A 27,565-nucleotide genomic window follows, 5' to 3' on the forward strand; every position below is an offset into this window, starting at 1 on the left:
GTGTAAACTATTGTTGCAATTTTAAATTATGAGCATATCTTGAGCTAAACATGGAGTATTCTCTTGTGATAAAGTTTAGCAAGCATAATTTTATAGGTTAAATTAAGATTGAGTGTGAAGCCCTTTAAAGATGCTCAAGAGAGACAAAAGAGAACATTGTCGGAGAGCTTATTATCTTCTGGCATATGATCGAGCTACCTAAGGGTCCTTCCTCTCGACCATATCCGCTTGTCTTAATCTCCAAAGACTGCTGTCCCCAGAGATTATAAAATACTGAGAATTACATAGAGACAAATTAGACTGGGGAAAAAAAGCCTCTCGGTTGGAAGCCATTATAATTACACTTCCTCTGTGGTGAAGCTAGAGGGTGTGACCGCATGCAAACTCCAACAAGTTAGTTAAAGGAGAATCTTTCCTGTCCTCCAGTTCCCCTTGTCTGTTTGTGATGTGCTTCTGGCAGCCCCTGTTTGGCTGCCTTTTTTTTTTTTCCTGTGTGTGAACCACCGTATGACTAACAGAGAGAATTCTTCTAGAGGCCGAATCAAGAATTCCTTTAGATACCAACCAGCCAGTTTTTTTTGGGACAACATCAGTAATACTAACCTTGTTCCTGCCAGTGTAGGTGCTCATATGACAAACTTTACCTTCACCTGGATCAAGTAGAGCATTCCTCTCAGTTCATCGAGTGAGGTGAAATAAAAAAAAATGTTTTAAACCTCTCCGTGTGTGTGTGTGTGCCAGTGGCATTGAGGACACAAGGACAAAGACAGGATGAAGGCTCTTTCCTTTCCTCTAGCATTTCCACCTTTTGGTCTGAGGGGAACGCAGGAGACAGCAGAGGCTGGATGTGTTGGCTCTCTGTATTTTTAAAGCATTACGCATTAACGTGAACACACAAGCCTACCCGCGTTAGCAACCGTCTCCTAGCAAAGGTGGCAGAGTGGGCAGGCAGCAAACAGACAGCAAAATGGTGCTTTACACAGGGGAAATTGCTCAAGAACAGAACTAAATTACTCAACGGGCTTTTCCATCTGATACTACGTTTTTTTGTTCTGACCGTACACTTTATACATCCATACTGAGGCTGCTAACATGTTTACATTCATTTCTGCCCAGCTTCTTCAACAAAACAATGTTGCCCAGTTATGAAGTTACTGCAGAGAGAAGCTTAGCTAGCATTTCTGTGGAACAACGCTACCCCCTGTTGGAATAGTCTAGATTCTCCTCAGCCAACAAGTGCAAGACTCACAAATAAACGAACAAACTAAGACCAGTGATTTTGAATAGGATATATATTTAAAAAAAAAAAAATCAATAAAAATGACAGAAAGCGATGACTGCTTTATGCCACCACTTCATAGATGATTCATAATATAAGATTAATAATGTTCCTGATGTCCCTGATTTCGGAGATGATTACACCCTTAAAACACATATCTCTGTTTGAAAAGTCCATTGGAGTTTTATTGGAGATAGTCAGGCTGAGGGAGACAAGTCCCCCTCTGAAAGACACAGGCGAACATGAAATGGCAGTTTCTGCCGAAGCGGAGTTTTCCCATAATCCCACAGACAGAAGCGGACAGAAGGAATATGTCAAGATGAGGTCTATTTGTCTGGCTGGTCGCTTTCGTTTGCCTTCGGCCACGTCACTGAGATATGGTACGGCCTCAGCTCCTCTTCGGAGACAAAATCGGGGGCTCGGCTCATAAGGTCGTGACCTCGGAACGATTTCGGGAAAGCGATGACATCCCTGATGCTGGGAGCACCAACGATGATGGACACGAGCCGATCCAGCCCTGAGGGGAAAGAAAGAAAAACGGAGGGGGGGGGGGGGGGGGGTCAAGTCACTCTGTAGTGTTTTGACTTCAGAAGAACTTCATTCAAGAGGATAGCAAAAGAAGAATTATTTCACCTCAATCGCAAAAAAAAAAAACAAAACAAAAACAAACATGGAAAAGAAATATAACTGTAAAATAAAGTGTTATCTGCTAACCACTGCAGCGCATACAAAGTAACTCTACGCGGCTCACAGGCAAAGACGCAAACCCAGCTGGCGAATTCTACTCTGGTGTGCTCTCTTCACTGATATCTTGTGGAAATCTAAACTCTCCTCTCCCCGATTCGGTCTCGAGTCCTTGAACAGAAACACTGCTGCTATGGAACCCCTGCTTTACAATCAATTTCAACTCGAGCGCGCCAAGTTCCGCTTTAACGGCTAATACGAGAAGATAATAACTTCTTGAAGTGCCACTGTCACAGCTGTCCTGCAGCATCTGTTCCCAGATGCAATTTTTCTTCCTTGGAAAACCTAAATCCCCTTGAATGTTCTTCACAGTGTATGCTGACACTCTATAAAAGTTTCATTCAAATCAATACAGTTCTTGCCCCCCCCATGCTTTTCAAACTACCGTGCGGCATGCCTCTCGTTTCATCTGCATGCTATTGATTTAAACCTATCCGACTGCAAACCCTACTGCAGTTCTAAAACGGGTATGTTTTTTTCAGTTTCTTGAATATGTTTGTTTTCGTGTACCGAGGGCAATTCCACCGTGTGGGGGAGCACCAGAATCCAAAGCCTCCAAAAGATGAGACAAGAGAGAGGGATCCTCCTGAAACACAGTAAAAAAAAAAACAAAAAAAAAAAACAATTAAAATCCTATACCTGAAGCAAAGGACTTTCTGCTAACTACAGCTGTTAAATAGATTCGGTAAGCGTTATCGTTTGAGAACGTTTTGGGGCAAAGTTAAATGAAATAACTTCTTGTACAGTAACTGAGAAAAAAAAATATCAATGGTACTTTCACAGCCTTACTTGCTGTGAAAAATCTTTGTAATATCACAACAAAAGCTTCACAGTTTTTTTTTTTTTATCGTACATAGATAAAGCACTTGAAGAATTCATCTAAAACAACCGACATGGCTTGAAGCGGTTGTTTACTCAAAACCTGGTTGAGACATCATGTTATCCCGGCTCTAGACTTGCTGAAAAAAAAAACGAAAAAAAACAGCGACTGTGTTTAGTGATCGTGTTGCGCATACTGAAACCTTTAAAGGAAAAAAAAAAAAAAAGGCTGACTGAAACTTAACGTTCGGCTGAAAGCGAGGGAGGTTAAAGTGAACGGCGCTCAGGCCGAAGCTGTTTTGCATTCCTCCGGTTTCCTCACGTTCTCCCGTTCCATTACCTTGAGGACAGTCGCTAAGACGTGATGCTGCTCGGAGGCGCTGTGAATCCGGATGGAGCCTCCCCCAATCTCGCAGCCGTTCAACACCAGGTCATAATGCTGGCCACGTACCTGCCACCACAGGTGAGAGACGGAGAGAGAGAGAGGGAGTGAAGCAGTGTGCCTCTGTGTGTGTGTGTGTGTGTGTGTGTGTGCTGCACCAGCGGAAAGGATTAAAGGAAAAAAAAAAAGGGTGGCTTTAAAACTTAAATAAAACTGACTGGATCAAACTCTGGTCAAATGAAGCCCATGAGTTCTAAAGTTAAGATTTAAAGAAAGAGCGAGAACAAAGATGAACGAACGAAAAAAAACAAAACAAAAAAAAAACACAGAAATAAGTAAATGCAAAAAACGACTTTCGTTGTCAGTACGTGACGTTACTTTGAAACAGGGAGTCCGACACTTACACAAACATGTTTACATGAGGAGCACAACAAGAATACAGTTCCTTACAGAAAAGCATTTCCATACAGCTTACACACGGTGCCTTCTAGAACACAGGACCAGTTTTACTGATGATATAAGCTGTGTCATTAAGATGAAGAGGGCAGAGGCTAACCTTGTGGGGCTGGGTGTACAGCAGGTGGGCGTCCTCGGGAACAGGAGCAGTGAAAGGGTGATGGGCGGACTCCAGCTCGTCCGGGGCGTCCTCTTTGGGCAGAAAGAGGGGAAAGTCCACCACCCACAGGAAGTGAAAGACAGAGGGGTCTCGCACGGTCACACCGTGCCCCTCCAGCAACTCAGCGCACTGCAGTCTCAGCTTCCCCAATGCTGGCCGCTGCACACGCACACACACACACGCACACACACGCACACACACGCACACACACACAGGGCAAATGGGATTAATGATGGAATTACGTAATAATGACCGTGTCATGTTCATAATAATGAACAGAGTGACTGAATGGTCTGTGTGTACAACAGTATTACAGTACAGAAAGCACAAAATGGGTAGATGTTGAATCACGGTCACCTGCGTTTTATTTAAAGGTAATAATTGTGATGATGACGATGCTGGTGGTGATTATAATTATCATTATCATTATTATTATTGCTTGTAGTAGGAAAAGTAGTAGTAATGGTAGTAGTAGTAATACTTATACCACAACTACTACTACTACTACTACTACTACTACTACTACAACTACTGCTGCTGCTATTAATAATAATAATGTGAGTGATGTGGTGATGAGTGAAACAATTTGTGAATAAAACACATTAGTATACTCAGTATCTAGTACTGAGTTCAAATACCTAAGCTACTGAAGATCCCATTAATATGCATCAAACTAAACTGGTTATGCTTTATTGAACTGTCTTGAATAACGATATGTTCATAAAGTGACTCTAGTAACTGCTATTGCTACTAGATACAAACTGCATATTAAACTGCATTCATGCATTTATAGTGTGTAATGATCAAAGCATCATTACATGAAACATGACAGAACAGAGCAAAATGATAAACTTAAGCAGATATAGCAGTGTACTTTCATGTTTTTTCTTTTTTGTTATTTACCAGAGTCATAAACTAAAAGACTGGTTAAAGCTGATTAGGTCTTAAACGCAGCAGGATTTGGGTAAGTCTGTCTCTCTCTCTCTCTCTGTGTTTTTCTGTGCTGGAGAGTTTCAACCCTCCTTTCCCTCTGTTCGTCTCTGACCATCACAATTCTCAACACATACTCCAACAACAAAGCTTTGCCATTGATCCTGTGCCATTTTCAAGATCTGTGCTTTCGGACAAAACAGCTATTTCACACGGAGCCAAACAAACCATCTGTACTCGCCCCGAAAGAGCAAAGAGGCAAAAAAAGAAAAAAAAAAAAAAGAAAAAAAAAAACAGAGACAGAATCTGAACACTGAGAGATTAGATGAAGTTCAAATTCACTCCCTGCCAAAGCTACACTGCTTTAAAATACCAATCTTATGGAGGTCCTGTGTCCCTAACAATAGCCTAAACAACGGGTCTTTGAAATAGAAAATAGATTTCTGTATCTTTGGCCTGGCTCTTCAGTCTGGATCACCGTTACGCCACTATTAAAGAGCCTCCTATCGCGCAGTTTTGTGTTTGACCATATTTAGAGGTACCAGCTGTGTTTGTTTCAAATACATGTCAGCCGGGCTTGATGATGCTTAATGGGTTTGTTAAACAGCACGGGCGATGAACCCGGGGGATCCAGAGAGTGGAAAGCGGGCCGAACGCGAGCCGTACCCACCGCGCCTTCCAGGGGTCCGGCCGTAATGAGAATCAGGTCTCCAGCTTTGGCCTGGACCATCTGGAGCAGCTGCCGCCTGGCTCCGTCAGACAGGAGACGGCTGAAGGGAGATTTCACCGAACCATCTGGCCTCACCGACACCACGCTCACTTCCTGAAGAAAAAAAAACCAAAAAAACAAAAAACAGAAATATGCATAGATCAGGATGATTCAAATGAGGAGTGATAACAAGTTTGTTACCACAACATTTCATATAACTTCAATATCTAGGAGGGATAATTTGGCATAGAGTACACTTTAAATGCAGTCATCTTTTGACTATATGGAAATATAACAGTTTTTCCCAACTGTTTGAAGACATTTTTCTTCCTCTACTATTATTTGAATCATCATCGCATATCACATATCATTTATTTTTCCCCGACAGCAAACACTGTGCAAAACAGTGTAAAACAGGAAGTGAAACTAGAGGCTGTTTTGGCCACATTCAGTAACACCGCTTTAGCATGATACAGCATCAGAAAAGACTCAGAGTTGAAGGAGAGAAGCGCATGTTGCCTCTTCCGGTGTCATAATTATTGAAAGTTGAACAGAAGCAAAAAAAAAAAAAAAAAATCATTATAAACAGCTACCTACAAGACATGAAAAATCTGTATGCATATTTCAGTACAAACTTAATTGGTAATTACATGTTTAGACACATGACTGTTTATTACAGAAGCATCTTCAGAATTCTAATAATTTTGCACTCTTTCTCTATGAGTTGATTTCTGTAGGTTGTAAGCCTTGAGTGAGGTCTACCTTTGCCACGGGCTAAGTAGTCCACGTGCCTATGTTTGAGTCTTTTACAGCACAATCTTGACTTATTGACTAGTTTTTAGATGAATATTTGATAAGTGCTGTCTGAGTCTACCATTGCCATGAGCATTTTAAGAGGAGGCAGTGTTCCTGGTTGGGGAGCGCATGGTGAAAGAAACACACACACACACACACAAAAACACAAACACACACACTAAAACACCATACCTGATTGAACTGGGTCTTAGCTGTTTGTTTAAGCAACTCCAAGTCCTTCCCTTTCAGGTGGTTCTGTAAATGAAACAACACAATACAGTTAACTTCTACTTCAGTGTGAATTTACCTTTTAACAAATTGAAAAGTGTTTTGAAAGAGGGAGTTCAACCGAGTTCACTGTTTTTTGGGGGGTTTTTTTGGCTGAGATATTAGCAGGGCCCACGCTCTGCAGCACTTACTGCTCCTTCCGGAACACAGATGGCCTGAATACAGCCTCCTGATTGGTCGAGAGCGTCCCTGAGGAACCTGATCTCAGAGTTCCGGAATGCTTCGCTTACATCAACAAGCTACACATACAAAAAAAAAGAGAATCTATAAGAAACATTCCCTGAATTATGCTTTCTCTCATAACATAAACTGAACAAGATACTGACATAAAAATGACTTATAGATATTTCTTAAAGCAGCTTGGCACGTGACAGTGTTTATTTATTTATTCACCACAGACAGAAAGCAGAGAGTGTACTCACATTCATTAAGAGAAAAAGTATGGTGTGGAAATCAATCGCTGCAGTTCACTCTGTGATATGTTTACCTTCATTCCAAATCTGGTGTCAGGTTTGTCTACTCCGTAGTCTCTCATGGCTTCCTCATAGGTCATGGATGGAAAAGGGATGTTGATTGTACCCTTGTCCTCTGGCCAAGAGTACTGGACTAATCCCTCGATCAATGTCCTGATTCCAGCCTGGTCTACAAAGGACATCTCAATGTCCACCTGAGAATACAAACACAGATACACAGGACCTGACTGGCTAAAGCTCTTAACAGACCAAAAGCCTAATTTGAAATGATTGTTCTATATGTATTTATTACTTCATGTTAATGTGCCATGAAAATAAACAACAGTGTGTGACTGGTTGAGGTATACCCCATAAACCAAACTGGTCACGTAAATAATTTTGTACACACTGATAATGCTGACACTTCCAGAAGAAGCCAGCGAAACTGTCTCCTTATTAAAACGGCCTTGGTGGGCTGACAGAAATCTGAAAATGTAGTTCTTTTATTGGAAGCGGGCTCCGAGCTAAGCCTATTAGCAGAGCTAGCTTAGCGCGCGGGAGCGAGAAAGCGGCACATCATTACGACCGTTCAGTGTTCATCTGCGTTCATCCCCCCCCCCCTCAGATGTGCCATGGCCCGTCTCCCCTCTCAGCCTTTATCACATCATTACCTGTGTAAATTCGGGCTGTCTGTCAGGCTTGGAACCCTCATCTCTATAGCAGCGCGCCAGCTGAAAGTACCTGACACCAGAGCAAATCAGACACAGATCAGAGTGTGCCGGGATCAATAATGGCTTTTTTCTTTCTTTTTTTTTTCCTTTTCTTTTCTTTTCTTTTTTTTTTTTAAATTGGGCATTTCCATTACCAGACAGCGAGAGTAGAGAGTTTTTTTTTCTTTTTTTTTTCCTCCCTTACACCTAATACGAAGCCAACATGGTTTTCATCCAATTTGGTTTTATATAACATAACATAAAAATATATATAACATATATAATATATGTTATACAACATAACATTTATATAACATAACATAAAAATACTGTAAATATGATATATTTAAGTTGTGCTTAAAAACACATGTGCCTTCCCCTGCATTTCTCTTGATGAGTCTGGAGAATCAGTTTGTACAGATAAGCAACAAGACATATATTGAAGGCAAAAAAAAAAAAACCCATCGAAAGACCATAAAAAGTTTGTTTTCCTACCTGTCGACGCCAGCTACCATTAGTAACTGTTTGAATTGCTGGGGACTCTGAGGTAAACAGTAAAATCTTCCGGGCTCTCCAGACGGCACTAAAAACTCCCTGGCACCCTGAGGAGCAGGAAAACAGTTAGGTAGACTCCTGCTGTATCTCAGAGATCGCAGTTTCCACTTCCAGAGCTTATTTCCATTAATGAAGAGGTTCTCAGAATAAGTACCGAAAGGGGGCTCGGGAGCTCAGGTGGAGCAACAGAAAAAACGACACTGGCCCACCGTCGCAGAGACCTGGGTTCGGTCCCTGGTAGTGGTGCCTCTGGCTTGGCCAGATGTACACACAAACGTAATTAGTGTTGTTCATGGGCAGTACACCGGCAGGGGATTGTCTCGCTATTACTGCCACAGCTCCTCCCACTGGTAGGTCAAGGCACCAGATTTGTGGTGATCGGAATTGGGGAGCACATTGCGACCCTCTACATACATTACAGCTGCCCTGACTAGTCCTTCACCGTCTGGTGAAAAGAAGAGGCTGGTGACCCCCCCCCACATGTACTGGATGGGGTATTTGTCAGTCTATACCCTCCCCTCCCCTGCCAGCCTAGGGGTTGTGCTAGTGATGAGGCACAGAAATACAAATACAAAGGAAATTGGCTACTGCTGAATTTTGAGGTGAAAAGGGGCGAAAACCACCACAAAAGATAGTGGGCTTGTGATTATGTGAATATTTTTAAATGAATGAACAATACAAATGCACATTATACATTTTCTTTATTTAATGATCAACTTCATGAGCTAAATCAAATGAAACCATGGGCAGGATGGTTAAGTCACACTGCCTGTAAATTATGTTGAAGATGTTATGGAGACAGAGACATTGCTTACCCCTGGAGTCCTTTTAAATAAAGTCGGCGTTTCCACATCCACAAATCCTACATCAACACAATTTCCATGAGTTTATGAAAAACAGAAGCAGTGTATCTGTACCCTGACGAGAGTAGCATTTCTGATGGACGTACCATTAAAATTGCAAAGGTACTCTCTCATTTTCATTACCAGCTGAGATCGCAGTCTTAAGTTATATTGCATCTGAGAAGAGCGCAGGTCAAGATATCTGTACTGCATCCGGAGAGCTTCAGATTTCTGTGGAATAAGAAATTATTTTAACGCCAAAGAAGGGTTGCATTTTAGCTAGCCACACGCTAGGGTGGTCTAATCCAGGTTTAATCACGGTTCAACAATTTAATATTAAAATGAGGCACCCAACTGAAAGAGAGAAAAAAAAGCTGCCCTCATGTGTCAGATAATTCACTTCTAAATGTCAAAGAAAAGGCTCCCATTAAACACAAATTAGCAGGTACACCCTTGACCCGAAACTCTGTGTGAACTTCCCAATTATCTCTCGTCTAATGCATAATTTACTAGCTCTTCAAAATCCACTGACTTGGGTGAGCACCAGTAGTCTAATCACTACACCACAGAATTCACAGGGAGAAAAAAAGATAAACAGCATATGAGCTATTAAAAAAAAAGATATGTTGTTGTTCATCTTGTATGAAGACAAGATACTCTTTCGACCAATGCTGATAACTCTTAATTCTTCAATATACTGAAATGTGACGGTCGATAAACTTACTTTGACAAAGTTCTTAATCTCAAAAGGTAACTTTTGACAGATGTTCAGTACTTCCATGCTCTGAGCGCAGACTTCGATTTCGCCTGTAGGCATTTTCTGGAATAGATAGTATGTGTAAAAACACAGCGTATTTCACCATTTCATTCAAGCATGTCGTCAGGACTGTGGTAAGGGATTCCACATTTACTGTTCAACTTTATACAATATTGAGAGACTATGTGCATGTGATGCAGGTAATGAAGACCTCAGACACACCTCATTCTCCTGGCCCTCTGGGCGGCGTTTCACTCTCCCTTTGACCATGATGACAGACTCTAAGGTCAGTTCAGAAAAGGCTTTCTTCAGCTCATGGTTGGACTAACGATGGAAAGGATAACATCAAGAGCAAAATGCGCTAGTTTAAAGGCAGTTCACAGATGCTCTTCAATCGGAATAAAGCAAATTAAACGTAAGACACAATAGGAGATGCCCTCTGACACACTAAAAAAACATTTATTTTAACATTTGTTGAAATATTATTAATACCTCATCTTGTGGGATCAGAATTTGCGTCAAACCACTGAAGTCTCTCAGAATCACAAAGAAATCCTGTCTGTCAGAACAACAGATACAAAGAAAAATGTTTATTAACACAGCATCACGCTGAAGTGTTTTGAAGATTCGCTCTGGTGATTAGATTTGATTAGGAAAGAGCCTAAATACATTCCATTAAACACATTCCGATTCAAAATACTGTAGCTATAAAGTATTTTAAATTAGCTTGTATAATATCAAACCTCAGATACTGAACCCAGCCACATAACGTAACTTCTTGTCCGATATTGCTGGATCTCAGTTCTCCACAGGTGTGACTTCTCAACGAGAAACTGCTCTGACCTTTAGAGGGAAAAAAAAGCACTACTGGTGGATTCATAAGATGTAAATATTTAAAGTCCAAAGCGGGACCATGTATATGACTGCCTTGAATCGTGAATTTTGAAACCAATCTTGAAAAAACAAGCATGAATTCTAATTCTATCATAAAATGTTAGGCTACGTTACCTGAAGTGTAACTGCACAGGTTTCTAAAAGGATCAATAGTCCAGACAGAGAAAGTAAATCCAGGTTTTGGCTCGCATCGCTGACGTCTGGAGGTCAGTAATGCTGTCCTAGCGATTCCGGTGATGCCATGACGATGCTGTATTAACATCTGCCTGACACTGTTCAGAACCAAAGAGTTGCACTTGCGGGACATTATTTCTATCTTGTGGGGAACCTGTCAAATATACAAGGTCTTTCCTCTTTATCTTTACAGACAACGTGCTGCTAAATTAACTGCCAAGCCTGTGACATGAATGAGCCAGCTATACAAAAAAAAGTTACACTAAGAGAGGTCACCTACGTAATTAACACGCTGATGGTGTCACCAAGTCAATTATGTACATGTTACCCAGAAATATTCTCATTACAATTAGCTACGATCCATGTCCTCCAGTCCTGCGAGATACTCGCAAAAACTATGTACCATTGGCCACCGATTACAGATCTCAATGGCATGAAGTACGACGGCCACACAAACACACACACGATAAACGTTCATATGTACATTGTCTTCTTTTAAGATTCAGTAATTTACAAGACTGCAACATGGTACAAATGTTTCATGCTTATGAATGACTTCATCACGTAACTCTCAGACCATACTAGTCAATCATCCATCTTGCCGATTATTTTTCATTATTGTCAAACCAAATATGTAATAGTGGATTACGTTTTTAAAAATCATTTACCAATTCAAAATCAACACATTTATTTTAATTTTCTGTACATAATCTATTTATTTACAATCAACATTCCATAAAGTTCACGCATAACTGCGATTGCTTACTCTTCCTAGAGTTTTGTTGCATGATGGGAAAGCGCGAGGTTCAAATTTTTTTCTCCTCCATTTTTCGGCTGCGTTGTTGACGGTCATGGAGGGGCGCGGAAGGTTGGTTGCTAAATTGTCGTCGCTTTTTGTTCACCTTGTACTTTTGGTTCATATCTGAGGTGAAATGTAACAGACAAAATCCGTTTTACACTGTTGTACCTACGCTACATACATTTAACTCTACTAACTTGTTTGTTAAAGTAGTCAACTTGTTTGGTGTAGCGTAGCAGGGACAAGAAAAACGAGTCAATCAGGACATTTAGAACAGTAAAATATACGAGAATACTAAAATAATTCTATACTGAACACTGCATAACTAACGATTGTGAAGTTAAAGCTAAGAATTTTTGGCTAAATGCACTTCTTATCTCTTGTCAAAGCGTGATATAGTTTTGCTAGCGAATTGTTTACATGTTAACTAACGAGTTGACTAACATTGCATTGAAACAGTGAGAAGCGTTTGTCTCGAATTGTGGGATTGCAGCTAGAGTCCTGATTTCTGGTTGTTTTGTCAGTGCCGTGAAGACACCGGCTAGCAGGATTGTTAAGCGAAGAAGTAAGAGTTATGGCCGAAGCTGCGTTGAACCTCCTTCTCAGTTTTGGTACACTCCTGGCCAGTTAACAATTGTGAGGATACCAACCAGCAGAGAGGCCGCGAAGTCACGAAACATCACAGTAAGTAACCGGTGCTTACACAGTACTATTCATATCACTTAGCTTGCGTTAGTGCTAGACTGTGTTAGTCATTCATATTTTGACAATATTGTTCTGTTATATTCCACAGGAGAAGGTTGACCCAGAGAAAGTTGCCCTTTTGGTGAAAAATGAATGGAAGCTGTCGCACGTGACACCACTGTACCGGTTCAGACACACACAACTGAAACAATACTCCCGGCACCTTTCTGCTTTTATCATGGCCGAGAAGCAGCAGGGTGTTGCGGTTGAAGTTGGTCCGGAGACAACGTTTAAGGTTACGTTTTCAACAGTTCTTGGTCTGGCAGAGACAGAAGAGGATGCAGAGACTGTTTTCATACAGGTTTGAAATAACACTGCTGTCGTTTAAATGACATTCTACGTACCCATCCGTCTGTCAGAAGTTCATTGTGAGGTCTCATTTATGTATCTTTGACCCTCTTTCTTTCAGATTCACTCCAAGCCCATGTTTGCAGCGGCAGGGGACGTCCCAAAGGTTGTGTGGAGCGGTTGGCTGACCTGCGTTAATGGCGATCCTGAGTACCTCAGATCTCTGCCCCCCGACTTCGTCAGCCTGCCCTTGTTTTGCACCAATGGGCCGGAAGCTCTGACAACCCTGGTTAAGTCCTGGCTTGAGAGGACTTTCGACTGTAACTGTCGCTCACTCATTCTAAACTCCACCATCCTCAACTGGCTCGCCGTCCTCTGGACGGGTTGTCACCCCACCACTGACATCAGATACCTGAAGCTGGATTGGACTCTTCCTACTGATCCGTCCTTGGATATATCGTACAGGTTAAGCCCGCAGGACGTCTGGGAGCTGTGGAACAGCATCCATCAGGAGGACAGTGCGGATGACACAGTCAGTCTGGAGGAGGTCAACCGGTTCATGACGGGACTGGAGTCACATTTCTTCAGACACTTTAGGATCTATCTGTCTGCAGGAACGCTCATGAAAGTCTCCACTTCCCTGGGATCTGCACATCACAATGGAAAGATTAAGGTATTTTCTCATCTAGTGTACAGTTTTTTGTTTTGTTTTTTGTTTTTCCCCAGATCCACTGCTTGCAGATAGGTTTAGAATTGAGGGAATTTGATTTGTTCTAGGAGTTCTGGAAGAATTGTTTTCTAGATTTTCCTTGGCCTTCTGTCTAAAGGATCATTCGTTATCATGCTTTCTAAATAACTAATTACACATTCGTTGTCTGGCCAAACTAAAGAATTTTTTACACGGCAGTAGATCTTAATTTGGAACGATTGCAGCTAGACAGACACCCCCAAATAAGTGTCTGCAGCGATACAGATTCACTGTGATCGAGAAAAATTGAAATATGGCATATTTAATTCTTTCGTAGCTCCTATCAGTTTAAAATCATCACCCAAAACTTCTAAAGCTTCTAAGAAACTGATCAAAATGTTTTAACAAGAGGCACTCGATAAATATGGTACTAAATGTGTTGGTTTTGTTTTTTCTAGATTGCCTGCAGCAACTACATCCCCACAGTCCTGACACTGCTAACAGAATGCGCCATTCTGAGAATGCCAATCTAAATTCTGCTGCATGTTTTATATCTGTAAATAGCCTGTTTTTTTTGTTTTGTTTTTTTTTTTTGTCTAAATAAATGTACAGATGTATAGATAATACACTTTGTATATTCCTGATTTTAATCTTGTTTCCTAAACTCCTATTTATTATTTTTCTGTCTTGTATGTGTGTCTGTCCTGACTGTCTTGATTATGAAGAGTATCGTTTGATCAGTTTTGTTTAACTCTTTCCAGTTTCATTCTGATTTCAGATCAGTAAGTCTGAGCAGTGTTGAACAGTACGTCAGCATAGTCCTGTCATGTTGGCAGTTGTGCTAACAGGCAGCACGGTAAAGCAGTAATGAAATGAATGCCTCTTTTCCCAGAAATCCACAGCAAGTGTGTGTTTTTTTTTTCAACACGAGACCAACTCGAACAAGAAGATCAAGTTCTGATTAATATTCACCTTTAAACAAAAATGTCTCCCCTGTTTGTTTGTTTTCTTGTCTTAGTGAAAATTCAGCTACATATACTGGTGAAATTACACTAACTCACAATCTGTAGGTTCTCAGTCTTTATAAATCCCACCCTGGAGAAGATTAGAACAGCAAAGTGGTCTGGCTTAATGCAGTGGGAAAGAGAGTTCGCAAATTCTCCGAGGTTTTTCCAGCTTAAGAACTAATGTCGCTTTTGCCATTTTTTTGGCCCTTTGTATTTTTTTGAATATTTAAAGACTGCCTTTCTAACAATTCATAAATATCACATACAGGAACACAGAGGTCAACTGAAAAGTCTCTTTATTAACTGCATGAAGTCAATCTTTCTGTAAAAAGACAAAAAGGTCCATTTAACTAGAACCTCACAATCTATTTTTTTTTTTTATCAAGACTTCCAGCTCTTACAGGAATATTAACAGATTATTGTACATAAATGCATTCATGAACCATCTTTGAGTGTGCCAGTCCTATGGTATTGAGAATACAAATTCAACTTTCAGACAATGCGTATACAAAAAGCTGAATCTTCCTTTTTTTTTATTGTTGTTGTTGTTTAAATGCTTGTTTGAAATAAATGGACAGTATGTAAACATCATTTTTTTTTGTTTCTTTACATGTGAAAGGAGCAAAACCATTAATCTTCAAAATGAGCAATTCTCACTTGGAGTTACACAGTGGAAATAGCCCCAACAGAAACATTGTTCGCTTATGGCAGATGTAGACTCTCTTACTAACTCAGGTTCCAAATGCATATTTAATAATCAGCATTAACATTTGATACGTTTCCATTTTCAGCATAATGGATGCATGTTGTCATAGAAACAGTTTTGCTCTTGATATATATATTTGGGCAGGTTTTACATACAGTGATATATTGAAGGCTCTCATTTCTTAGGACGTGCCTTAAGAACCCAGTTGCATAAGACGTTACATTTCATTACCTCTGCTCTAATTCTTTTTACCATGTTGCCCTACACGACTGCATTTCTTTTGTGTGAACAGTGGCTGAACTTGCTAAAAAAAAAAAAAAAAAACGGGTTAAAGTGCACAAACGGATTCTTTATGTGACCTACGATTAAAAAAATAAACTTATCCCATTCTTGTACTGCCTTCATTAGACTGCAATTGCTTGAAAGAGAGGGATACTGTACATTACTTCAATTCTGTGAGCACCACAAAAAGAACTGTGTCATAAGATAAACGTGCACTTTACATCTGAAGGGGGGAAAAAAAAGAAGAAGGAAAAAAAAAAAAACAGCTCAGTGTACAACTCAAAAAAGAGGGGAAAAAAAAAAAATACTCAAGTCACAGTGCATCCAATCCAAAAAAAAAATAAGAGTCAAAAACATGTGTCAAACAAACTTCTGTCCATCTGAATGACGCTAAATTGCCACGTCCCAGCATTCATCATCGCAAGGAGTCGCCTCCGATTCAGAGTCCAAACAAACGCCTGGTGGTTTATGGTCCTTCAATAAAAGTCTCTTAAGCCCGCTTTAGTGTGGCCTTGCCTTGCTTTTTGTGTTTCGTTAAAGGAAGGGTTAAGCAGAGCTTGCCGTAGTGATAGCGAAGGTTTTTGTTTTTCTTGTTTGTTTGTTTGTTTTTCCCCCCCCCCATTCTCTGCCGGCTTGAGCGTGGCCTTTGGCTGAGGGTAAGTCTAATGGAGTGTGGTCCAAGACAAGAAGAGACAGACTGTGGGCCTGCTGGTCTGAGCCTTCTCAAAGCAGCTTTCATGAAGATAACTACGGCAGATTATTAATCCTTGGCTTGGCATCTCAAGTGGCTAGAGAGATGCAGTACAGTCTTACACAGTCTTTTTTTTTAGTTTCCTCTCTCTCTCTTGCAAGATGCACAATGTCTCTATGGGAGGCACAAGCTATGGTGAGGCATCTGTGGGCGGGGACAGGAGATGGCGCTACCATATATGGGATTCACAGTGAGTCATTTTGATCACGCCGACCCCGCCCCCTAACCTTCGGTAGTTCATTCCACCGTAGAGCCTGCCCGAGACAAAGCGAGTGAGTTATCCGTTCAGATCAGAGCAGTTTAATAAAGTTCAGATTTACCTTTCGAAGTTGTAATGTCGCCGAGGACTTACCTCCACGTATTAGCATCAGGGTCATAGACTTCTATTGTTTTCAGATATGTTGTGCCGTCAAAGCCTCCTACAGCCATCAACTGGCCATTCACTACTGCCAAACCAACCTGACGCATGAGTTGCAGAGTTTATTATTATTATTATTATTATTATTATTATTATTATTACTGATATTGATTTTTGTAAACTGTTACTGTAAGTTATATTTACCTGCTTTAACATCAAAATATCGAATGTAAAAATGAAAACTCACCCCACTCCGTCTGGACGTCATGGCGACGACGGGTGACCACTGATTGGTTCTGGGGTTGTATCGTTCAGCGCTGCTCAGTTCTGTGGTGTCATCTCGACCTCCCACTGAGTAAATCATGTCCTGGTACACGGCGCAACCCAAGTGTTTCCGCCGCGTGCCCATGGGTGCCACCGTGTGCCAGCGATTCTCCTGAGGGTTATACCGTTCCACTGAGGGGAACGAGAGAGCAGCGCGGTCAGACGAAGTGTCTCTGGCTTTCAGAAGTGCTAACTAAAACGCCTGACAGCACGTCAGAGTAAACACGCAAACTCTACGCTTTACACAGCGTGAATTGCATTGGCGCGATGTTTTACACTTCAGCGGCAAGAGGATAGCACATGCTTTCACTGGTTGTCTAAGACGTCGTGCTTACACAGTTTCTCACTCTCTCTGTGAAGCACCCCGCACATCGAATAAACATTACACAGAATAATTCTCTCTTCATCTCTCCATGGACCTATCTACTTATGCATCTATGCCTGCCTATCTATAGATAGACAAGACGGGTAGATAGACATACCGACACATGGACAGACACAGAGAGGGAGAGAGAAAAACAGTACATATATCCTACATCATGTACGTAAGCAGAAGCGTGTAGAACTGAAAGGCACAACATAAGACAATACCACACGTGAGCAGTACCTGTGTTAAGAGGGGATGTGCCGTCTGATCCTCCCACTGCGTAGAGAAATCCTCCCAGCACAGCCACAGCCACGCCCAAACGCCTGGTGCTCATGGAGGCCACACGCGTCCATTTGTTCTCCTTAGGGTCGTATCTGTGACAGCGTGCACAGTTATATCAGCGATAAACACGGCGTGTTTGTACGCAACAAGCACAGCGGAGTACATCTATACTCAAGCGCCGTCATCAAACAGCTTATCACCTTCTTCAAGTCCACGTCCACAAATCCACCCACCTCTCCACTATGTTAAGACAGGAGACTCCATCCTGACCCCCCACGGCATACAGGTATCCGCCCAGCACAGCGACACCGACACTGGTCCTACAGGTACTGGTGGGAGCCACATCACTGCTCCACTGGTTGGTCTTTGGATCATACCTACGAACGGCCAGAAGAGGGAGTCCTAAGCTCATTTTGTTCAAGACAGAAGGCCGATATGAAAGGACAGGAAAAAAAAAACCCTCCTGCACCACACCTGACCCATCAGATATTTAGGATACAAATTTGTCCCAGTCCGCCGCTGCGCATTCAAATCTATCAGGTTTTGGGAGGATGTATGGGCGGTTTCACAAATGAGTTATGTAAAAACGGAATTTCTATCTATCTGCGTCCAAAACAAATCCGTTCGCAAAGAGAGAAAACCCGCAAGGTGCTGACCTTTCCACGCTGTTTAGATATGACGACCCGTCGTGGCCGCCCACGGCGTATAAGAGGTCATCGAGGACGCTGACGCCGACGCCGCATCGCCGTTTGCTCATGGAAGCGACCATCCTCCACTCGTTTGTCTGCGGGTCGTACCGCTCCACGCTGGAGATGGCGTCTCCGCTGCACCATCCGCCCACTGAGAGGCAAACAATAGGCTTAAACTGATCTGGTTATATTTACATATGGGAGATCTGAACGGGTTGGCCGTCACTGAGTCGCACATATTATCCAGTCTGTGTGAACAGATGGCTTCCTGGTTCTTTTTACAGTGAACTCTGACGGGAACGAGACAGCAGAACTGAACCAAGCCATACAGAGATAACCGATTTCAACTTTCTTCTTAAAAGCCTACATTTGTGAATCAAACTAAGTTTAAACTTTACATCACAACATTTATTCGAGCACAAATGCACCAACTCAGAACTATATTTTAACAAGGCAGACAATTTTTTATATAGCAAGATAGCAGGACTGGCAACTATGGAGCAACTGATAAAAAAATATTTAAAACTGCCATAAGATCAGAGCAATGTGTCTTTACACACAAACCTGCGAAGAGCACCTCTCCGCAGCGAATGGGTTTTCGAGGCCGTGTACGTGGTCCTTGCATTAGGGGGCGCTCTTGTGGCAGCAGGAGATAGTTCTTTGCCTCATCTACCAGGTCTCTGCAAAGAGCACATAAAAAGATATTGAACTCTACCATCAACCGCCGACCACGGACAGGTTCCTGTCACAAATGCTTATTGTTTATTAGACATTGTTTTTGTTTTTAAGACATCCTCACCTGCACTCCTCATCACTTTTAATCAGAGGATCAGAGCCCACTGTCCCCACCAGGAACTTTGGACTTAGGAGAGGAAGGCGTACGTGTTGGAGAACCTGTTGCCATGGAGACAACCGATCATGAGGACTATTAATAAAACTAATCATTTAGATGGTGTAAATCCATAAAGGCGCTAGGTTTAAAGAAAGCCAAAAAGAATAGTTCTAATGTCTAGGTCAAAGGTTTCACAAATGGTAAATAACATGTTGCTGACTTAGATTAGATTTCATTTTCACTTGTCAACACTATTTTTTTTTATCTATAACAATCACTTGCTTACAACCATAACAACTATGACACACATATGTGTACTCGCATATATACAGGCACAATGTAACTATAGCCAAAGGAATAGCATGTTTGTTGTTGTTGTTATTATTGTTGTTGTTTATCTGACCTGTGGGAGCTGAGGCCTGCGTTCCTGGATGCTGTATTTAACCCAGGCCATGACTGCATTAAACACCTGCTCCTCACTACGAACATTCAGCTCATCACTGGAAATGATGTCTATCAGTTGGTTGGCAGGTAGCAACATAAACTCTTCACTTTCCATCACCTGAGGGAAAAAAAAGACAGTCAGCAGGTGGCAACACTTATTTTCCACAGGAAAACATTTCATTTTCCACCTCAATGCTGATGAAACAAACAGACCAGTAAACTCTCATCCACTTAAGCTACCGCCCACCCCACCCCAAAAAAACAAAGCAAAGTAGAAATTTAGATAGGCCTGTAGGATATTCCTTTTCAACCCAGTATCAGAGAAGCTACATAAATCAACCATAACATGTCCAGGTCCTGTCTGGTTGGAGTAGACAATTAAATTCCAAACAACCTGAAAACAAAAACACGATTCAGAGCTAAACACTGCTGAGTCAGAAATGAAGACTTTATTATCTAAAATGGAGTGCCTAAGCAAAATGTAACAGTTAGTTAACCCCAATGTACATTTCACAGAATAGACTGCGTTTTGCTCTCTAAATGCTTCTACACACATTCGCTCAATTTAATGAAATACAATCAACTGATTCTACACTCGTGTTGGGAAAAAAAAATGAGAAGTATAAAAACACTCCCCTGGGAACGCGCACAATAAATTCTTTGTGTTACATTAATTGTACTGCGATGAAAAGCGCTGAAGCTGAAACAGCTTTTAGGTGGAGTCCCTCTATCACATAATGGAAAAATCCAGATGTAAACAGTGCTACCTCCAAACTCATTCACAATGCGGGAGGGACAGAGAGAGAGAGAGAGAGAGAGAGAGAGAGAGAGAGAGAGAGAGAGAGAGAGAGAGAGAGAGAGAGAGGTAAACTTGGCAAAATAAACTCGACTCCTGTTACTGGGAGTCTATACATTCTTCGCGCAGGGTAAAAATAATAAGGGCGAGCAGCCCCATAGGGGAAACACTAAACTGGGTAGAAGGGAGACGGACACACTCGGTGCAGTCTGAGGATCGACTTCAAGGCTGGGGAGAGGGGTTAAAATTAGACTCGGGGGGGGGGGGGGGGGGGGGGGAATCCACTCCTCAGCTATTACTCATACTGCATGTCAGCCCGTTACAACTGATCAAACAAACCTCCCAGACCGCAGTCTGCTAACCACCGCACTATTACAACGAAAGACCGTCAATGATTACATGACTTTAAAGGAGTCTTTGTTATCATTAACAACGAAGGAGAAGCCAATCAGACAGAAAAAAAAGCGCAAAAGGGATTACGGAACTGCAAACGACGAGAGGGGAGAGGCTGAGTTCAGAAAACAACAGACCAATCAGAATGGAGGAGGAGTGGGCGATATGACATGCAGTGATAGGAAGAAAAAAAGAGAGATAATAATAATAAGCCATTACCTCCTGAAAGTTGTGCTGAGTAAATTTGTCCGCGATGCGCAGTAGTTCTCTGCAGGAGTGCGTGTCCGCGAAGGCACGGATCCCCAGGCAGTTAGACGGATCCAGCTGCCGTTTGAGAAACTCGCAGCAGGCCTCCTGGATCTCTGCTAACTGCAGCAAGCAGGCGGCAGGCAGCAACGTCTGCACATTCCCCTCCTCCACAGTCACCTGCCAGTGCAAAAAGCAACCTAACGTTACCCCCGATATATTAAAACAAAACAAAAAACAATCAAACAAACTGTTTCACATGGGAGATGCTACATGTGACGACCCTGTGGGCACCCGGGTACGGTCATCAGTAATGTGCACAGCGTGGCCGCATCATCACTCCAAAAAAATCTACCCTCAAAGCAGTAATTTATCAAACAAATCACATTTCACCAGCCAGAGTCCCACCTGTGAAGTGTAGGCGAAATCAATGAGCAGCTCCATGGCTCGTTCGTCAATGTCGCGAATGACCACTTCCGTCTGCCTGCTCTCCGCCAGCTCGCCGGTGAACATGGCCCTGAAGTAGGGGCTGCAGGCGGACAGGATGACCCGGTGGGCGTAGATCTTCTTGGCTCCAACCACCAGGACCACGTCGCAAAGCTCCCGGTGCTTGCGCAGTAGGTTGATCACCTCCAGAGTCTGGCGAGGGTGCTTGTCGGAGACGTAGGGCATCCGCGCCGGCTGGGGCACCCCCTCGGGGAGTTTGTTGGGGTCACCCAGGGTGCAACGGCTGGTAATATCCATTCCGGTGGTATCTGGGCGAACGCTGGTACCCCTGGGTACGACATGAGAGTCAACATTATGCGCAGGTATATCACTAGATGCGGTTAGAATACGACTTTATTTCATATTTTGAAGGGAGACGTAACAATCATGATGACTTGAGGAAATCAGCGTCAGAGTTGATATGAAAGCCCAAACCACACTTGAATGATCAAATGTACTGCTAAAATAAAATGCTCTAGTCATGATCGCCTTTACCAATAGTCAAAAACATACTCTTCTTCTTCAGGAAAACAAGAGATGGTTAGGCCACACCTATGAAGCATCTAACATGAATTCAGTGTTAATATCCAGAAGACAAGATCAAAGTCCCATAATCAATCGGGGTAGTTTACTTAAGGTGTGTTCTGTTGACACAAAATATACACTGTGACAAAGATCGAACTGGACAGAAAAAGAGTTGAGTCCTACGCAAATGTCCACTGGAGAGCAAAGACAAGCCCTGTGCCAGCTGGGCTTATGGTCCCAACAACTCATTATCTCCAGCTGTCTGTTTTGCTCAGGGCAAATTATTGTTATGTTCAGTATGATGCAGAATGTAAACATGTCCTCAGCAGGGATAAGGCTCCAATAGGAAAAACCATGAGGTTACGCAAACACCCTAGCACAAGCAAAAACGTGAGTCCTCAGTGGATCATTTTAAGTTTAACTAATTCCAAATCAAATACAGAACCATCACCAAGCTTACGTGTACTGCTACTGAAAGTACAATCAACGCATTTTGTTAAAACGTTTAAGAGTCTGTTATTTGAAACAATCATAATTCCATGGCGTCGTTACATTACATCAATTTGCATACCTGCGCATTGGCTTTCCGTCCATGCACAGTAAAAACAGCCCTGTGTCGCTCACTTGGTGGTTATCCTGTGAATGAGATAAGGTTTGTATCGACTGTGAAAACGCTCTCATTCCAGCCCCACTGTAATATGTTCAAGAGGAGGGAAACATATATTCAGTAGGTTTTTAGGCAGGCTTTATTTACCATTTCAAATTAAACATATAAATAAAACACAGTTTACGAACATAAACAAACAGTTATCAACAACATGGGCTGAAAATCTACTGCTGCAGTGGTGATGTCAGATTGACGGACTAGTTACTCAGATCTTCAAAACGCACAACTGACTAAGTGTTTCCGAAAATGGGCTCAATAATTTGGATGAATGCTAAAGTCGGAACTCTAATCAGTTTATGTCTGGCTGATGGATGAGGCTGAAGTGTGCAACCTGAACAGGTAACATACCAAGCCGATGTTATCACCCTCGTACAGAATTCACGATAGCTAGCGAATCTTTCCCTTCCCTACAAGAACTTCCAGGCCCATAATTTGCTGCATGTCGCGATTTAAAACAACAGATGTCAGGCTTATATTCAAATATCAATGCCGAAGGCCCATTGTTAATGGGCAGACACTAGATATTCAAGTTCTCACCTAGCTATTTAACTAAGCCCGTGGTAGCAATGTTCGGTCAAACTAACAGAATTAGCAATTAGCTAACTTCAGCGTCTCTTTATCTGTTGATACAGTCCGGGGCGTCGTCAGAGACTTATTTGAATGATTAAATGTGTACACATAGATAGTACTTTCTCACCTTAGATGTCCATTAGAGTGATTCAAAGGCAGCGTTTAAATCGTCGAAGGAGGGGGAATGTAAGACTAGTGCTGCAAATGTTACCTTACGCCATTTGACAACATTAGCAGGCTGAACGCTGAGCTCTTCTAATACATCCGGTTCTCGGATGTCAGAGTAAAGGACTTCTGTAGTCTTCAAAAGAAAAGTTCGTCAGAGACGACAAAAATCATTTTAGAAATAAAGGGAAAAAAGTAGAAGTGGACAAATGAGTGTGTTGAACAATGTTCCGCATATGAGAGGATTCTGCAGGCTACAGCTCTTAGTTATACAAAAATATATTCACTCATTTTATGCAATAAGCTCTTTATAAGTTTTACAAGGATGTTGTTTACACTGCTAACAAAATCAGTAGGTTATCAACATACAGCCAATGACAGTAAAAACCAAGAAACATCCCCTAATCTGCATTGATAATGTCAGTCGATCATCGCAGTGTCATTCTGCTACATGCATTACTGACACATATAGCTTCTATTTTATTGACTACACAGAAGCTCTGACTCGCTAGAAAATTCAAGAAAAGAGTTGGTTAGTTAAGAGGAATTTTCATAATGTCAGTGACCATTGTGGTGCTTATGTGTAGGTCTGACATACAAATTATCGAACCAGTTACATGTCTGTTTGCTAGGAATGTATGACATCAACTAACTGGAAAGGCTTATAATAATAATAATAATAATAATAATAATAATAATAATAATAATAACAATAATAATATTTATTTAGAGCCCAATATCATTATCAGTGTATTTTACAGCTGCTGGCAAGATTTAGATCCACTCTTCAGCTGTTACTCATAATGCATGCCAGCCTATTACAACTGATCAAAAAAAACCTCCCAGAGGCAACTTCTGCTGATGATGGCATGCTCCCATATACTCATTCAGCTGCTGTCAACATTTCACCAGTTTGTAAATGAACAACATATGTGTGTGTGTGTGTGTGTGTGTGTGTGTGTGTGTGTGTGTGTGTGTTTATGTATATGTATTTTAACTGGCACACAGTAGTCAGTAGTATGACTTCTGTTGTGAGGACACACAGAGGATTTCATGTGAAAACTTGCTACTTTTATTTTAAAATAAGAAAGTGGTCCTGTTTAGGGGAAAGAGTTCAAATAGTTTCATATATAACTGAAAACAATATATGAGCCTAAAACATAGTATGCTCGGTTCATTCTGTGCATGAAAACACAATCGCAAAAACACTTGGCTACACTTTAAAGAAACGGCTAACCAAATTCACTGTGTCTAAGTACATAACGGCTGTTATTAAATATAGCGGACAGCCCAAAGACCTTTTTTCCAACCTCGCACGCGACTGGTTACTATGGACGCCAAAGGCAACAACAAAACAAGACAGGCATTTTAAAAATGCAATCGTCTGTCGCAATAACTGTTTTTAACAGTACGTTGGCAGGCGATGTTGAGGGTCTCCAGAGTGTATTTAACAATGAAGGGATCTCTGGCGAAGAATCTCCGGATATGTTTGGGGAAACGGATGATGTTGGAAGGAATGCCTTATTCTTTGCGTGTATGCTTGGAAGAAGTTGCATTATACAGGAACTTGTGAAAAATGGGGGTCAAGTGAACTCGATCACAGCAAGGGGTAATTCTTATATCTAAGTTCTTTCTGGATCACATACAAACCTGCTGCGACCTGTGGGTTTTAAACTCTTTCCAACGATTCAATATATAAACGTCATTTAAACGCCCTCTTTTTCTTTTTATACCAGCATTCTTCTTAAACATTTTAAATAAATAATCAGGGAAATGTATACATGCCGCAGGCTATACCCCACTGCACTGCGCCGCCATGTGGGGCCAGCTGGACACCCTGAAAACACTGGTGGAGCTCAATGCCAATTTGCAAGCCGTTAACTTCAGGGGGGAACGCGCGGCTGATGTAGCGATTCGCTACTCGAAATTGGATTGCGCAGAATATCTTGCTTGGATTGGTAAGAGAATACTTCTGTGAATGCAGTCTGTGTAAATCCATATTTATGTGAGCGCTATTGTATGTTCTCGCTTCTTTTTTTTTCAGAGGCTAAACAGAGTTTACAGGCCTGTATTGGACATTTCAAAGACGCTTTAACTGATCCGGGGAAAATTCAAGGAAAGCTTACAAAAGATGAGAAGGTAGAGACTAACTATTTGTCATCACTTGACACAGTTTCTCTTTAAAAGTGCATTTACTGAGCTGTCATTCTCATTTGACGAGCCTGAACATTTTTTTTAGAACATATGCACAAACGCCCTCTCGGCAAAGTCAGATTGGCTTCAGAGTGTCAAAAACCCAACAGCCGAAGACTTCAGTGAACAGAGAAAACAGCTTGTGGATCTGGTTGCCCCTATACTAGAGAGGCTTAATCCTCTGTGTGAGTGATTCTACCATTTTGTGTGTGTGTGTGTGTGTCTGTGTGTGTGTGTGTGTGTGTCTGTATTTGGGGAAGGGGGTTAAATTATCTCCCTTTATATTTTACTATGGGTCTGTTCTCTTGTGCAAAGCTACTGACTTACATAGAAACATTTCTCTTCACAGCTGAAGATACAACCAAGTCAAGCAAGAATTGAGGATGAGAGGAAAAGCAGAAGATTACAAATGTTTCATTTAATTTAATTCTCCTTTTTTCTTTTCACTTGACATTTTACACAAAACTAGACACAATGCTGCTTACAAGATGAGATCAATGTTGGGACCTAGCAAAACTGGACAATATTACACCTCTCTCTTTTCTGATTTATCTTTATCATAACATAAGTAGTAGTGCATTTTTACGTATTTACCTAATTATGTGCTTTTAGAAAAGATCTCCAAATAACCTCAAAGACTTAAACTATGTCAGAATGGAGTGGTAAATGAATCAATGGGGGGATATAAACATTGGTTGTATACAATTAGAGGTTTTCGTTTTAGGTTTTCGAACACAAGGGGGAGACAGAGAGCACGTAAAATCTATTCTAAAGCCTGCAATGTATAATTCCTCTCAACATGTCACTGTGAACTGAAAATGTTATTGTAATGTAATAAAGGAGTCTCCGCGTCAGTGATATCTGTGTATAATTTAGGAATGTTTCTCGTATTTTCTTCATTTTAAGAGTTCTTCAGATCGTGTACACGTCTTGTGCACTAAATAAGATTAGACACGTATTACCAACGAGAAAATGGTGACACAATCATGAACGCATAAAGCATCAACTCATAGACCTTATTGGTGTATCACCTTATACACCAATTGTGTAAAATTTTTGGGAGGGCAAAAAAAGAGATATTGAAACGTTAGTGGGTTGTAAGCTTAACTAGAAATAGATTATTTAGATAACTCTAGATATCCTCTGGATCCTACAGTAGGATTATTCAACCTAAAGATAATTTATCTATATACTTGACGTTAGTCTTTTAAAAAATTCCAATAGTATCACTGTCTAGATATTTTGATCCTTATACGTGTTCAGCCAAATGTTTACCATCATGTCATGACTACGCCTACTCCATCCGTGCCAACTGATGGCTTAATGTAGTGCCTGTGGAAACTGATGTGGGCTTGCTTGCAAATATTTGTCCGAATTATCTGAACGGAACGTCTGTAGAATGTTCGAGTTAATCTTGTTGGTTTTTCAAGCTCGTAGGCTGTGTCATTCCAGGTGATAGCACTTCACCTCAAGAAGGACCTAGACTTCTTTCAAGTTCATAATCACAGAACGTCTGTATCAAAGAATTAAGTATAAAAGGTCTCTTTTCTGTTTCTTTGACAAAGCTCATTTACATTCCTCAAGATCAGTGCTATACATGTACAAATCAGATGGGCCAGATTTTAAAACCATGAGTTGTTCATGGGCCAGAATGTTTTGGCACTCCTATACAGTTACATATTTGCGTTTATTTAATCGACTTTGAGTGGCCAGCAAGAAATTCATGATGTCGTAAATCGGTGTGGTAAATATGGTGAAGTGCCCTGGTGCTGCGTATATATTTGTTTATATTGTATATTGTGTACATTTCAACGCTCACGGAATGCGTTGTGTTCAATCAAATTACTCGACCGGAACCAACTGTTTTATAATTCCAATTTGAGTGTGATAGCCTCCGGGCCGGACTGATTAAGCCGGCTCTAGACAATACGCCTACAGCAATTTTTGGAAAAATATCTACTCGACTGAAACCGGCAGGTGTCCCAAGTGCTCCATAAGCGACAAGCTAGATTTAACC

The 27,565-nt window shown here is 41.4% G+C and overlaps 4 protein-coding genes across 4 annotated transcripts; 2 read left to right on the top strand and 2 right to left on the bottom strand.

Annotated features, from left to right (window-relative positions):
- Nucleotides 1–1,440: 1,440 nt before the first annotated feature.
- On the bottom strand, nucleotides 1,441–11,094 carry dars2 (aspartyl-tRNA synthetase 2, mitochondrial). The gene is made up of 17 exons (XM_030775493.1): nucleotides 10,887–11,094; nucleotides 10,622–10,721; nucleotides 10,371–10,437; nucleotides 10,101–10,202; nucleotides 9,846–9,941; nucleotides 9,229–9,352; nucleotides 9,095–9,141; nucleotides 8,220–8,326; nucleotides 7,686–7,755; nucleotides 7,050–7,229; nucleotides 6,694–6,801; nucleotides 6,467–6,529; nucleotides 5,441–5,593; nucleotides 3,781–3,999; nucleotides 3,183–3,293; nucleotides 2,534–2,609; nucleotides 1,441–1,796 (listed from the first exon to the last, which is right to left on the bottom strand). Exons 1-17 carry the CDS (start codon nucleotides 11,077–11,079, stop codon nucleotides 1,606–1,608), a joined length of 2,007 nt encoding a protein of 668 aa, XP_030631353.1. The 5' UTR covers nucleotides 11,080–11,094; the 3' UTR covers nucleotides 1,441–1,605.
- Nucleotides 11,095–11,791: 697 nt separating this feature from the next.
- cenpl (centromere protein L) lies at nucleotides 11,792–13,998 on the top strand. The gene is made up of 5 exons (XM_030775932.1): nucleotides 11,792–11,814; nucleotides 12,270–12,429; nucleotides 12,539–12,790; nucleotides 12,899–13,450; nucleotides 13,924–13,998. Exons 1-5 carry the CDS (start codon nucleotides 11,798–11,800, stop codon nucleotides 13,996–13,998), a joined length of 1,056 nt encoding a protein of 351 aa, XP_030631792.1. The 5' UTR covers nucleotides 11,792–11,797.
- A 2,076-nt stretch (nucleotides 13,999–16,074) lies between these two features.
- klhl20 (kelch-like family member 20) lies at nucleotides 16,075–23,397 on the bottom strand. Its single transcript, XM_030773801.1, has 13 exons — nucleotides 23,318–23,397; nucleotides 22,525–22,589; nucleotides 21,351–21,717; nucleotides 20,916–21,122; nucleotides 19,467–19,625; nucleotides 19,031–19,125; nucleotides 18,796–18,911; nucleotides 18,199–18,382; nucleotides 17,776–17,919; nucleotides 17,501–17,634; nucleotides 16,817–17,025; nucleotides 16,564–16,670; nucleotides 16,075–16,465 (listed from the first exon to the last, which is right to left on the bottom strand). The coding sequence occupies exons 2-13, from the start codon at nucleotides 22,545–22,547 to the stop codon at nucleotides 16,381–16,383; spliced, it is 1,830 nt and encodes a 609-aa protein (XP_030629661.1). The 5' UTR covers nucleotides 22,548–22,589; nucleotides 23,318–23,397; the 3' UTR covers nucleotides 16,075–16,380.
- Nucleotides 23,398–24,729: 1,332 nt separating this feature from the next.
- ankrd45 (ankyrin repeat domain 45) lies at nucleotides 24,730–25,741 on the top strand. Its single transcript, XM_030773551.1, has 4 exons — nucleotides 24,730–24,964; nucleotides 25,146–25,313; nucleotides 25,400–25,494; nucleotides 25,595–25,741. The coding sequence occupies exons 1-4, from the start codon at nucleotides 24,730–24,732 to the stop codon at nucleotides 25,739–25,741; spliced, it is 645 nt and encodes a 214-aa protein (XP_030629411.1).
- The last annotated feature ends 1,824 nt before the right edge of the window (nucleotides 25,742–27,565 follow it).

The sequence above is a fragment of the Chanos chanos genome, chromosome 5 (assembly GCF_902362185.1).
Source record: "Chanos chanos chromosome 5, fChaCha1.1, whole genome shotgun sequence".
Lineage (NCBI taxonomy): Eukaryota > Metazoa > Chordata > Actinopteri > Gonorynchiformes > Chanidae > Chanos > Chanos chanos.

What these genes read in the sequence shown, in the direction of transcription:
- cenpl (XM_030775932.1), top strand. An exon ending in CGAAGTCACGAAACATCACA is followed by an intron (nt 12,430 to 12,538) that starts GTAAGTAACCGG and finishes TATATTCCACAG; the next exon opens with GAGAAGGTTGACCCAGAGAA. An exon ending in CAGAGACTGTTTTCATACAG is followed by an intron (nt 12,791 to 12,898) that starts GTTTGAAATAAC and finishes TCTTTCTTTCAG; the next exon opens with ATTCACTCCAAGCCCATGTT.
- klhl20 (XM_030773801.1), bottom strand. Translation starts at nt 22,547, where the DNA reads ATGGACGGAAAGCCAATGCGCAG. An exon ending in TATCTAAACAGCGTGGAAAG is followed by an intron (nt 17,920 to 18,198) that starts GTCAGCACCTTG and finishes GGCCGTTCGTAG; the next exon opens with GTATGATCCAAAGACCAACC. An exon ending in CCTGATGCTAATACGTGGAG is followed by an intron (nt 16,466 to 16,563) that starts GTAAGTCCTCGG and finishes TGTCTCGGGCAG; the next exon opens with GCTCTACGGTGGAATGAACT.
- ankrd45 (XM_030773551.1), top strand. Translation starts at nt 24,730, where the DNA reads ATGCAATCGTCTGTCGCAATAACTGTTTTTAACAGTACGTTGGCAGGC. An exon ending in GAACTCGATCACAGCAAGGG is followed by an intron (nt 24,965 to 25,145) that starts GTAATTCTTATA and finishes TACATGCCGCAG; the next exon opens with GCTATACCCCACTGCACTGC. An exon ending in AGCTTACAAAAGATGAGAAG is followed by an intron (nt 25,495 to 25,594) that starts GTAGAGACTAAC and finishes CATTTTTTTTAG; the next exon opens with AACATATGCACAAACGCCCT.
- dars2 (XM_030775493.1), bottom strand. Translation starts at nt 11,079, where the DNA reads ATGTCCCGCAAGTGCAACTCTTTGGTTCTGAACAGTGTCAGGCAGATG. An exon ending in TATTTAAAAGGACTCCAGGG is followed by an intron (nt 8,327 to 9,094) that starts GTAAGCAATGTC and finishes CCTGCTCCTCAG; the next exon opens with GGTGCCAGGGAGTTTTTAGT. An exon ending in ACACGGTGGAATTGCCCTCG is followed by an intron (nt 1,797 to 2,533) that starts GTACACGAAAAC and finishes CTTTCCCCTCAG; the next exon opens with GGCTGGATCGGCTCGTGTCC.